At 37.5% G+C, this 11,394-nt stretch overlaps 5 protein-coding genes across 5 annotated transcripts; 1 reads left to right on the top strand and 4 right to left on the bottom strand.

Moving 5' to 3' along the window:
- Positions 1-4: 4 nt before the first annotated feature.
- Positions 5-3,251, bottom strand: TpMuguga_01g01191 (Regulator of chromosome condensation (RCC1) repeat family protein). Its single transcript, XM_061305161.1, has 11 exons — positions 2,988-3,251; positions 2,838-2,904; positions 2,705-2,800; positions 2,620-2,672; positions 2,371-2,413; positions 2,175-2,342; positions 2,028-2,149; positions 1,702-1,790; positions 1,497-1,646; positions 994-1,412; positions 5-154 (listed from the first exon to the last, which is right to left on the bottom strand). Exons 1-11 carry the CDS (start codon positions 3,150-3,152, stop codon positions 42-44), a joined length of 1,485 nt encoding a protein of 494 aa, XP_061161726.1. The 5' UTR covers positions 3,153-3,251; the 3' UTR covers positions 5-41.
- On the top strand, positions 3,188-4,451 carry TpMuguga_01g01190 (Pre-mRNA splicing factor family protein). The gene is made up of 3 exons (XM_761618.2): positions 3,188-3,365; positions 3,457-3,674; positions 3,706-4,451. Exons 1-3 carry the CDS (start codon positions 3,273-3,275, stop codon positions 4,433-4,435), a joined length of 1,041 nt encoding a protein of 346 aa, XP_766711.1. The 5' UTR covers positions 3,188-3,272; the 3' UTR covers positions 4,436-4,451.
- Positions 4,452-4,558: 107 nt separating this feature from the next.
- Positions 4,559-5,101, bottom strand: TpMuguga_01g01189 (Cyclin-dependent kinase regulatory subunit family protein; the record flags this gene model as incomplete). Its single annotated transcript, XM_761617.1, has 4 exons — positions 4,559-4,571; positions 4,606-4,782; positions 4,842-5,008; positions 5,051-5,101. The coding sequence occupies 4 exons, from the start codon at positions 5,099-5,101 to the stop codon at positions 4,559-4,561; spliced, it is 408 nt and encodes a 135-aa protein (XP_766710.1).
- Positions 5,102-5,652: 551 nt separating this feature from the next.
- On the bottom strand, positions 5,653-8,361 carry infB (Elongation factor Tu GTP binding domain protein). Its single transcript, XM_061305160.1, has 7 exons — positions 8,053-8,361; positions 7,909-8,024; positions 7,753-7,855; positions 7,642-7,723; positions 6,457-7,415; positions 6,286-6,425; positions 5,653-6,256 (listed from the first exon to the last, which is right to left on the bottom strand). Exons 1-7 carry the CDS (start codon positions 8,185-8,187, stop codon positions 5,668-5,670), a joined length of 2,124 nt encoding a protein of 707 aa, XP_061161725.1. The 5' UTR covers positions 8,188-8,361; the 3' UTR covers positions 5,653-5,667.
- Positions 8,362-8,456: 95 nt separating this feature from the next.
- On the bottom strand, positions 8,457-11,141 carry TpMuguga_01g01187 (uncharacterized protein). The gene has a single exon (XM_761615.2). It carries the CDS (start codon positions 10,836-10,838, stop codon positions 8,481-8,483), a length of 2,358 nt encoding a protein of 785 aa, XP_766708.2. The 5' UTR covers positions 10,839-11,141; the 3' UTR covers positions 8,457-8,480.
- Positions 11,142-11,394: the final 253 nt, after the last annotated feature.

Raw genomic sequence — 11,394 nt, 5'->3', positions numbered from 1 at the left:
AAAATAATTGGTGGGATTAAATTATTGATTGTGTTGTGTGATTATTGATTGTGTTGTGTGATGATGGCTGAGTTGTTGTATGAGCATTTGATGTATTTTATCTCTTCTTCGGGGTTTAATTTTAGTCTTTCGGGAGTCCAAACAGTTTTTTTATCTAATATTCCGTTACGGTGCTTGCATATTTACATCTATTTAACTAATACCCCTAAGGAGAAATAACTACATAAGGGAGAGCTTACAACTATCTATATAGTACTTCTATAGTATGTAACTATAGTAGTCTAGTATATAACTAATACCCCTAGAGGGAGCTATCTTACTATATACTTAGTACTATGTACCCCTAAGGAGAGCTAATTAACTATACCCCTAGAGGGAGCTAATTAACTATATACCCCTAGAGGGAGCTATCTTACTATACCCTAAGGAGAGCTGATTAACTAGTACCCCTAGAGGGAGCTACTTAACTACTGCAAATAGTACCCCTAGAGGGAGCTAATTAACTACATAAGGGATAGATAGCTACTTAACTACCTAAGGAGAGCTAATTAAGTCCTAAGGAGAGCTAATTAACTAGTACCCCTAGAGGGAGCTATCTTACTATATACTTAGTACTATGTACCCCTAAGGAGAGCTAATTAACTATACCCCTAGAGGGAGCTACTTAAATATTGCAAATAGTACCCCTAGAGGGAGCTAATTAAGTATACATAACTGTACCCCTAGAGGGAGCTACTTAACTAATACCCCTAGAGGGAGCTACTTAACTATACATAACTATACCCCGAGAGGGAGCTAATTAACTACATAAGGGAGAGGGGGCTACTTAACTAATACCCCTAGAGGGAGCTACTTAGGGGATAGGGATAGAGAGCTACTTAACTACCTAAGGAGAGCTAATTAACAAAGTGCTAAGGGTAAAAAGAGTCCCATTGGGGTGGCTATCTCTGTGGCTACATAACTGTGTGAGCGGTAGCAAGCCCCGTAACGCACCTAAACTAAGTTGTTTCTGTTTATTATCTCCCCAGAGGTAAATGGAGTTATTGGTGAGTAGAAAGCAGTGTGCGGTACCGCATGTCAAATCCCTAACAGGCTTACTTATTCTTACCCTCTTAGCCGCTGTTGACACAGGGTCCAAACTTCCACACTGACCAGACACATTCAAGCCACTCGACAATATTATCGAATTGTTCACACCATTCACTCTGTTGACAATGTTCACATTGTTAACATTATTGACACTATTGTTAGTGTTGACATTGTTGACAGTGTGGAGAGAGTGTGTCGGGGTGATGGCGATGATGGTGAAGTGATTTCCGGCTTGTAGTTTAATGTCTGATTTCCTTATCAGCTCTCCATACCTCTTCAGAAGTGACATCTCATTTATCCGCACCGGCACATATTGCAAGTGTCTACAATATTTACACTGTTTACTACTTAACTACGTATGTGTTAACTGTGTAACAATTGTATATGAGTAAAGAAGTTAGAGATACTTTTCGGTTTGATTGTAGATGATTGGGGAGGTGTTGATGGGAGAGAAGTTGTATATGCGTTTGAGGTAGGGCTTGTAGTGTCGGTGTTCGAAGATTGACTTACCCCTGCTGTCACCAAAAAATAATTCAATCTCACTATCATCCCCAAATCTATATTTACACATTACAATATTATATTGAGTAAAATAATAGGTAAAGAAGATACGAGTAGATATTATTATTGGTATCAATGCAGAGAGTATGGGTTTGACCACACACCACGTCCTTTATCCTCACGTTCTCCCTAAACCTTACCTAAACACATTATTATCTATGTAGATCAATTTTATGAAAAAATAATTGTAAATTTATGGATTTTGGAAATAAAGTGCAAAAATTGATCGGGTTAGGAGAAATAAATTTTCTTACCCAGTCATTTCTGCTGCTGTAACTACACATTTACCAAAAAATAATTGTAAATTGTAAATAAATATCAAAAAGGTTGCAAATTTGAATAGTAAGTGGGGAAGGGTAAAACTAGGTAAAAAATACTTTGGTGGGTGGTATCTGATCGATGGTGTTGGTATTATTATTGTAAACGAGGAAAGTGGATTCTGTGTGTAGTTGTGTTGGTTTTTGAGCGCATTGTCCGAATTCGTTATTGCCTGAACAGTCTAACGAATAAATAATAATTGTTACAGAGCGATCCGTCGTCTGATATGAAAGCGCTGTGATACTGCCCAATACTCATCCTGACTATCTTCGGATTATTATACAAAAATCCGCCAGAAAACTCTGGTATCTCCTGTAACACACAGTTCACGTGTGGAGTGTTCAGAATGTCATTAACGTCCTTAATTAGTAATACTACAAATTGTTATACTAAAGAGATTACCCGTTCCATTGCTTAATAATATGTAAATCTCATTATTCGCACACTAAATCAATTTTTAATTATTATTTTAAGGGTTAAAAAAATAAAATGCAAAAGTTGATCGGGCTAGCTTTTACCGAGGAAAATAATTACCACAATTGCTGCAGTAACCACTTATTTACCAAAAAATAATTAACAATTGTAAAATAAATATCAATAGGTTGCAAAAAGTGTAAATAATGGGGATGTGTAAAACTACTATAGAAATACTTGTAGGTCTTTGATGTTGGATAATGTACAGAGTAGAAAGGGTTTAACAAATTCTACAGAATGATGATTACAAGTGTTAGAATACCATTTTGAGTATCAGAGCCCCAAAGATACACATTTGACTTTTTATCCACCGCTACACCGAAATTCGGGCCAAAATCAACTAATTTACATTCTAACCCTAGAATATTAGTACAGTTAATTAGTGTTTAAAATACGTTGTAGGAGCGGATGCTTGCTTAATCCCTCTGGCAACGATTTTACCGAACCAAACATATAAACATTCTACAAATACATTAAACACTATAAATATTATTAATATTATTAACACTATAAATATTGTAAATATTATTAGTATTGTGGTTAACGTGAGATTTGTGAGTTTGTGGCTTGGAATCACGGGGCTTGGCGGTGTTGGAATCGCAAAAGCTGACGGAGTTGGAATCGCAAAAGCTGACGGCGTTGGGGATTTGAAAAATTGGATAAAAAAAACTAACTCTCAAATTTTTAATAAAATACCTTACAAATTTCATTTATCAAATATTAATTCTATTTTTACACAATTTTTTACACAATATTTTACACAATATTTTTACACAATAATAATATTTTACACGATATTACAATTTTCCCGATAATTAAGTTGAATATTTATGGACAAGGGTAAATGGACGGGTTCGTCGAAAATCGAGGCTGAAGGGCTCGAATGGCTCTACAACGATCCCACTCAACAACAAAATAACCTCGTAACTACCAATAATATCACCAGTTAACTAATCTCATTATCTACAATTATCACGAGTTAACTAATTTACTTAATAACTGTATGATTTATAGGAGAGTTACTTGCTGGGTGAGAGTATCCCGGGTGCTAGGGGTGAGTTACGTAGGCCAGAATCGGATGACAAGTCTGTGGGTTCAGTGTTGACAGACTCCTCCCGAGTTTACGAACAAACTTTAAACAAGTTCAGAGAAGACCCGCTCTTCATCATCAAGAAACTTGAAACGCAACAACAACAAATTATACACAAATACTCCAATCTCAAAGCCAAACAGTAATTTACTTAGTTTTAGTATTCATTTTAGGCGGAAATTTGGAGATAGCCAGAGGGATACTCATAGAGATAAAGGGAGGGAGAGGGATACTCATAGGGGTAGAGAGAGGGAGGGAGAGGGAGCTACTAATAGGTACAGGGATAGGGAGAGGGAGCTACATAAACATAGGGATAGTGAGAGGGAGCTACATAAACATAGCGAGAGGGAGCTACATAAAGATAGGGGTAGAGGGAGGGAGAGAGAAAGATATCGCAGAAGTAGAAGTAACTCACCACATCGTAAATCACACAAATCACATAATAAACCGGATAGTAAATCACGTAGATCAGACATATCACATGATAAATTGGATAGTAAATCAGACAAATCTCCGGTTCGCAGGGTAAAAGGACCTGAGCGTCCTAGGAGATATGACCCGATGAAGTATGCGTTTGGAGTAAATGAGGACATTTGTCCACCAGACGAGATTCTCGAAACTGCCAACCGAAAAATGCAAATCGAATTACTAAACAAATTAACTGAACCAACTGAACACGTTGTGTCAGTGGATGAGCAATTGGATTCAATGATTCAAGAGGGTAAATTACACATTAAAGATAAGCTTAATAAGATATCACAACTACAGAACACTGACGAAAAAGAGTTAACAGCTGTGGACAGTGTTAAAAGGGAGGAATACCTAATGAGTATAAAGAAAAAAGCCTTTGAAGAAGCAAATTTATCAAACATTCTCAAACACAAACACAACAAACTTCTCTAACAACTTTCAATTCTCATCTCACTTTACTCCTTACTACTGTGTTACATCTTACTCCTTACTACTCTTTTACATCTTACTCCTTACTACTCTTTTACATCTTACTCCTTACTACTGTGTTACGTGTTACTCCTTACTACTGTATTACGTGTTACTCCTTACTACTGTATTACTGTGTGTGCAGTTGAAAGATGAGAATGTGTGATTCGTAGGGTGAGTAGCCTGAGTGAGTCCAGCCTTTGGACATTTTAATGCCGAGTTTTCGCCATTCAGACTCGCTCAGTAGTCTCGTGCCATAGCCGTCCAAACCACCCACCAACACCGGGTGCTCCCTAGGCAATGTCACACATCTGATCATATTAGTGAGTTAGTTATAGAGTAAGAGTAGGTGAGTAATGGGATTGAGTACCTGATTTGACAGTTTGAGTGTGTGATTTTGGGGGAGTATTGGATATTATTAATCACATATTCACTTAACATTTTTACACCAAATTGTTTAAAATAATTATTAATAGAATTTTTTTCACCCCGGGGAAATTTGACCAAATTATCGACAGAATTACCAAGTCCACAAATCTACAAAGTTATTGATAAAAAAGATAATTAACGAATTAATACTGATTTAACAGTGTAATAATGCTGGAAATGCGGGAGATTTACTCTTAACATAATACTCCATAATATACCATATTTACTATACTATATATAGTATACTATAGTATATATACATATGTATAATGTATAGTATATATTATATAATATTAAGCCCTAAATTTACTACTTAATAAACACTTTAAACCCCTCTATACTACTCTAAACTGTTGTAAAACTCCGTAAACATCATCTTAAACGCTCTTAATCGTACTTTACTATAGTAATTATACACCCTATGGACTACCCTAAAACCCAGACACCTACCAAATACTATACTAAATACTTAGTAAACACTAACTCTATACTTAGTAAATACTATACTAAATACTATACAAAATACTGAGTAAATAATGGAGTAAATACTTTACTAAATACTATACAGAATAGTGAGTAAATACTATACAAAATACTGAGTAAATACTATACAAAATACTGAGTAAATACTATACAAAATACTGAGTAAATACTATACAAAATAGTGAGTAAATACTATACAAAATACTGAGTAAATAATGGAGTAATTAGGGGTAAATAATGGAGTAATTAGGGGTAAATAATGGAGTAAATAGTGGCGTAGTAAATTATTGAAGTTTGAGTGTGTGATTGCAGCGTTGTCTGATATCGTTGAGTAGATCGGCGTGTTGGTTGAATGACTTGATGACAACTTTGTTGATGATTGCGTGTTTGGCTGCGTCGGTGTGGATTGGTACTTGAAAACTGTAGACGGGGCAGAATGTGAACTTGTTTCCAATTTGTGCCTGGACTATGTCACTGGGGATCACCGGCCCAATCCCGCCGTGAACCAACGGTATCCTCACTCCCAACTCACGCTCTAGCTCCTCTATCCCGTCCAACAAACTCTCAAACACTCCCAAGTAATTTGCCCTCAATATCACAGGCACTACCACTCCCCCAATTTTGTCAACTATTCCCCCAACTCTGTCAACTATTCCCCCAACTTTGTCAACTTTGTCAACTTTGTCAACTTTGTCTGAAGTGTCAACTGTGTCAACTGTGTGAGTTGTGTCAACTTTGTCTGAAGTGTTAACAGAGTGAGTTGTGTGAGAGTTGGTGGCGTATTTGTGGTGCCATCGTTGGTGTAACTGTTGGTTATGTAATTTGGCGTTTAAGGTCCATTCGTCCTCCTCCAGGGGCTTTAAGTATATCGAACTACAACAGAGTTACACACGTAAAATTACCTCTCCAACGACTCTACGGGGGCTACAGTTGTCTCCACACGATCTAAGGGGGCTACAGGGTCTACTGGAACAGTATCTACAGACTGTTCCACAGTTCCATTAGTTACATTTAGTTGATTATTATACACATTTGGATATTCCTAAGAGCATAATTAACTATGGAGTAAATACGTGTAGGGTTGTGTTCCACGGGGTATTGATTTCTGGACCTTTGATTTGTGATGATTTTAGTGTTTGGATTTGTTTCCTGTACTGACTTAGCCTAAACGCGTCATGCTGCGACATTACCAACAACTCATCGTCCACTCCCACACCGTCCAAACTCCTCAATCCCGTCACGCCCACCACCATTCCCACTTTTACACTATTCACACTATTTACACTATTTACAGTGTTTACAGTAGTATTAGTGTTACCAGAGTTTACACTATTCACACTATTAACAGTGTTGGTAATGAGTAAGGAGGAGACTCTGCCGTATGAGGTGCCGGCGACGAAATAGTTCCCGTGTGTGATGGTGCCGAAAGTGACAATGACGTTTAGGACAATGCCGTGGGACTGCGATTTGGTAACTTCCAAGATAAACCCAACACCCTTCACCACCTTCGAACCCACCAAACTGTTCGATCTTCTCACATACTTTTCAAAATTCTCCACACTATTTACTTTATCAATTACAGTGTGACCGGGTGTTATTTCACGTAATTTTCTCTTAATTACTTCCTTGAGTGTGTCAATACTACTCCTATCGTAAGAGGACACAATCACAGCATTATCCAATTCCTGTGTGAAGTTTCTGTGGATTAGTCCGGCCTGGAGTAGTAAGTTCAGCTGCAGTGACAGTTCTGACTTGATAATATCAACGTTGTTATAGTGTAAATCACTCTTGGTGATGCAGAAAATGGCTGGAGTGTTGAATTTGTTAACTTGTAAAATGACGTCACGGGTCACGGTTTCAGGGCCCTCTGACGAGATTACAATTACACACAAGTCTGACACGTGAATTGCCCTACCCCTCAGAACCTCAAAATTCACATCACCCGGAGTGTCCAAATATGTAAACCTACCATCACAATCACACACCGTTACCCCTGTTATACTTGTTACCCCTGTATTATGGAATTTGGTGCCTACAAAATGTTAGAAAATTGATCAATTTAGGGAAAAAATAATTCCAAAAAACACGATTTTGGAAATAAATGCCAAAGTTGATCGGGCTAGCTTTTACCGAGGAAAATAACTCAATAATCTGCTGCTGTAACCACTTATTTACCAAAAAATAATTAACAATTGTAAAATAAAGTAAAAAGGTTGCAAAATGGTAAATAATGGGGATAGTATGGAGTTATTGGATACCGGTGATGTTATTGATGAGGGTGGTTTTCCCATGTTTATGATGTCCGACAACGGCAATAATTGGTATACCCACGGATTTACTCTAAATTTGTGAATTAGTGTGTGAGATACCTTTGGGATCACAGGTTCCGGATCAACTTTAATGGGTTTAAATCGCATCATTTTACTCAAGTAACTCGATGTCTCATATGGAATTATCACGTTCCTCTTGTTACTACACATTTCTATTGTGTTATTTATCTGGTAATAAGTAATTATTGTGATTACGAGGTCTGAAAGGTTCTTCCGTGTGAGTCTGACCAGGTGTACTGACGTTTCGAGATTGAGACTTTAGCGCTCCGAAAACACGAAATGTAGTCAGAATTCAACATTAGTCTCAGCTCCTACGGATTATAGGATGAGTTGAGTTACCTGGATTGAGATGTACGGCGGTAATAGAATCTCAGGCGATTTCTGCGCTCTGCCACGAATCAAAGCCTTTTTAAATCCCACACGACCTATCGGATTATTCCTCCCTCTATACATCCTCAAAACACTCCAAAACATTCTCTAACACCGTTTTACACACTTTTTACACTTATTTACACACTTTTTTCATTTATTTACACATTTTAGACACTTTTTACACTAATTTACACATTTTTAAAGGTAATTTACACACTTTTTACACATTTTTACACATTTTTTACAGTAATTTACACATTTTTACAGTAATTTACATTTTTTACACAAAATTTATAAATTTTATAAAATTTTATAAAAATTTATAAAAATTTAAAAATAATAAAAATAATTAAATAATAAAATAAAATAAATAATATTGGAAAAAAATTAAAAATTTAAGTATGTGATAGGAAAAACTTGTGTATGGATTTGGGCGATGTGATTTGTGGTTGAAATTCGAATTCCGGCACCTCCACCCCTTTGGACTCAAATGACTCAAAATTCACTGCCCTCTCCCTCTTGACACTACTCGGACTCGGGATCCTATAACGACCGCCACACACCAACACACTATCTACACTATTCTCATTATCTACACTGTTTACACTCTTATTACTATTTAAAGTGTTGTTTACAGCACTATTTACCGTGTTGACAGTGTTGTGTGACTTGGGTGAGTTGGTGTGAAAGCACTTGTCGTAGAGTAACGTTGAATCTTGCTTTATCTTCTTCAACGCCTCGGACACTTCTTTAAAATTGTACTCCCTCTCAACTATTCCCATTGTTCCCACAGTACTTTTTACACTATTTACACCACTGTTTACACTATTTACACTATTATTTACACTTTTTACACTATTATTTCCACTGTCTACATTACTATTAATATTCTTGGTGGGCGGCACTGGGAGTACAAAATCCTTGTTTAGTCCTAGTTGCGTGAGATCAACTTTGTGCAACAATTTCCTGGCATTGGCAGAGGCAACTTTGAGTTTCGAGGTCCACAGGAGGACTAAATGTCTTGACTCGTTGGTGAATGACCAGACGCGCATCTGGTTCCTCCTTTGCTCCACTAACTCGAACCCGTTTGGCGCGCCAACCCGCACCAACTTTGAAAACTCCGACAACTCACCATCCTCAAATCCTCTCACCCACACCGATCCCAAGTCTATCACCGATTCCACATCACCAGTGTGTATACTATCAGTAGTGTGTGTAATATCACCAGACTGAGTATTGTGTGTAATATCACCAGACTGAGTAGAGAGTGTGTGATGTGATAGGACGTAGAGTTTGTGGTTGTGTAGTTGAATGGTTCGTTTGCATACGATTCGGTGAATGTAGTCTTTTCTCCAAAATACTCCTGTCATTTGCGTTACGGTGTCAGGTCCCATCACACGATCACTCAACACATCTCCCACATCCCCAACACTATTCTTACTATCCCTACTATCCCTACTAACCCTATCCTTACTACCCCTTACGGGATTGTGTTTAACAATATTGAGAATACACTCCTTAGTCCTAGTGGAATCTTCCTTGATATACTGGAACAGTGTGAGAAAGAGTTCCATTGTATGATTAATCCTGAGTTCGGTGTCTGCGAGTAGATTATTGACATTCCCCGTGTTCAATTGCCAGTGTGGAATCTCAAGTGTTAGGTCTGGTAAATCTTCATTATGCCATAGTAACGATTCATATGTGTCCTTTAGTTCTACGAACATATTAAGACCCAGCCCCGGGTCCTTTATACCACTCAACTGTCTCAACTGGTCCATCTTCCCCAATAAATATTTATCATACTTGTTACTTAATTTCAATAGTTTATTGAGATTGTTGGAGGACAGAAGTTGAAGGTTGTTGATTTCGCCGTGGAATGCGGATTGCTTATTGTGGATAGAATCGTTAACACTTTGTAACCCGCACCGTAGTGATCTGTTACAAAATGATATAAAACTTTTGGAACTGTGTAGCAATTGGTTAAGCTCTGGGACTACGGGGGCTATTGAGTTACTCCTCTCCAACAACGAAGTGACACAGTCGTTGATAAATTCCTTCACCTCGGTGACGGCTAATTCCAACACTATGACCCGGTGCACAGTGTCATGGTCAACTTTACACCGGGGACACAGGGGTAGGAAATGACAATTAACACAGGAAAACATAAGCTTATCACCCGAGTGGACAGTACAATCCTCATAAACAAGTGATTTGGGCAGGGTTGTAAGGGATAGAGTTAGACACTCCATAGGCACAGGGGTAACCCGGTCACCGTGACAGTGTTTAGCACAAGTGTTACACACGTAATCAGAACACTCAGAACAATAAGCTGTACCCAGTGACATGTAACAATTCGTACACAGTCTGGTGTCTAATCCCACAGTGTCCCCTGTTACTGTGTCCCCAGTGTCTACAGTGTTGAGGGGATTACGGGACAGATATTTGTTATAATGTGTAAGCGTGCGTTTGCCTAGGAATTCGACGTTGAAAGGTAGTTGAAACTCGGATACCACAGGTGTATCAGTAGTGTCTGTCGGGTCTGTGTAAGCAGTGTTGGGATCAAATGGTGGAATTCTGAGTTGTATGTTCTCGTCGAAAATGTCTAAAACTTTGCCAAAAGAGTCGATTACAGATTTTGTAAGCTGTGGCACACGAGTTCCCATCTCACACAAACCACTCAGCAGGAACGACAACTCATGCGCTTTCAGACTCTCCAATCCCATCCCACGGTATAAATCAGTTGACATTACCATAAGATAATTTCGTCAAATTTCCAATAATACTCACAAATATTCACAAATTTCCAAGAATATTCACAAAATTTCAGGAAATTTCAGGAATATTGAGAAAAGTAAGAGTTAAGTTTAAAAATTGTAGTTTAAAAATTTTGGAAGATTAATTTGGTTAAATTTCGTTAAATTTCGTTAAATTTGGGTAAATTTGGGTAAATTTATTCCAAAGTTGAGAAAATTAACTGGCAATTTGGCTACACATTTGAGAGCTGAGTAGACAGTTGAGAGGAGAATATTTTACATGGTTTAGAGCCGGTTTAGACAATTGTAATCTCATTTCTTAAAGTGCACTTTCACTCACTGTGCGTGTAGGGCACTCGTAACAGAATTATCACCCGAATCTCCAATCTTCCCACTGTTCACATAAAATTTATATTGTTTTTGATGAAAAAATTCTATTTTTATTTTTTACCCAAATTTGTAATTTTCCACAAAATCAGATTTATCACACTTTACTCCTGTATTTATAGTATGTAGTTAGTATAATATTTCAATAGTAGAAATAAAGTGTATATAC

This window comes from Theileria parva, chromosome 1, assembly GCF_000165365.1.
Source record: "Theileria parva strain Muguga chromosome 1, complete sequence, whole genome shotgun sequence".
Lineage (NCBI taxonomy): Eukaryota > Apicomplexa > Aconoidasida > Piroplasmida > Theileriidae > Theileria > Theileria parva.
Note: the sequence above shows the minus strand (reverse complement) of the source record. Positions and strands in the feature narration are given on the sequence as shown.

Coding starts and splice junctions, on each gene's coding strand:
- TpMuguga_01g01191 (XM_061305161.1), bottom strand. CDS start 3,152: ATGAAATTTGTAAGGTATTTTATTAAAAATTTGAGAGTTAGTTTTTTT. Junction 2,150..2,174: donor ATCAGACGACGGATCGCTCT/GTAACAATTATT, acceptor TTTATTCGTTAG/ACTGTTCAGGCAATAACGAA. Junction 1,413..1,496: donor ATCTACAATCAAACCGAAAA/GTATCTCTAACT, acceptor TAAATATTGTAG/ACACTTGCAATATGTGCCGG.
- TpMuguga_01g01190 (XM_761618.2), top strand. CDS start 3,273: ATGGACAAGGGTAAATGGACGGGTTCGTCGAAAATCGAGGCTGAAGGG. Junction 3,366..3,456: donor CTCAACAACAAAATAACCTC/GTAACTACCAAT, acceptor TATGATTTATAG/GAGAGTTACTTGCTGGGTGA. Junction 3,675..3,705: donor TCCAATCTCAAAGCCAAACA/GTAATTTACTTA, acceptor TATTCATTTTAG/GCGGAAATTTGGAGATAGCC.
- infB (XM_061305160.1), bottom strand. CDS start 8,187: ATGTTTTGGAGTGTTTTGAGGATGTATAGAGGGAGGAATAATCCGATA. Junction 7,856..7,908: donor GGAAGAACCTTTCAGACCTC/GTAATCACAATA, acceptor AGAAATGTGTAG/TAACAAGAGGAACGTGATAA. Junction 7,416..7,641: donor CCTCATCAATAACATCACCG/GTATCCAATAAC, acceptor AACATTTTGTAG/GCACCAAATTCCATAATACA.
- TpMuguga_01g01187 (XM_761615.2), bottom strand. CDS start 10,838: ATGGTAATGTCAACTGATTTATACCGTGGGATGGGATTGGAGAGTCTG.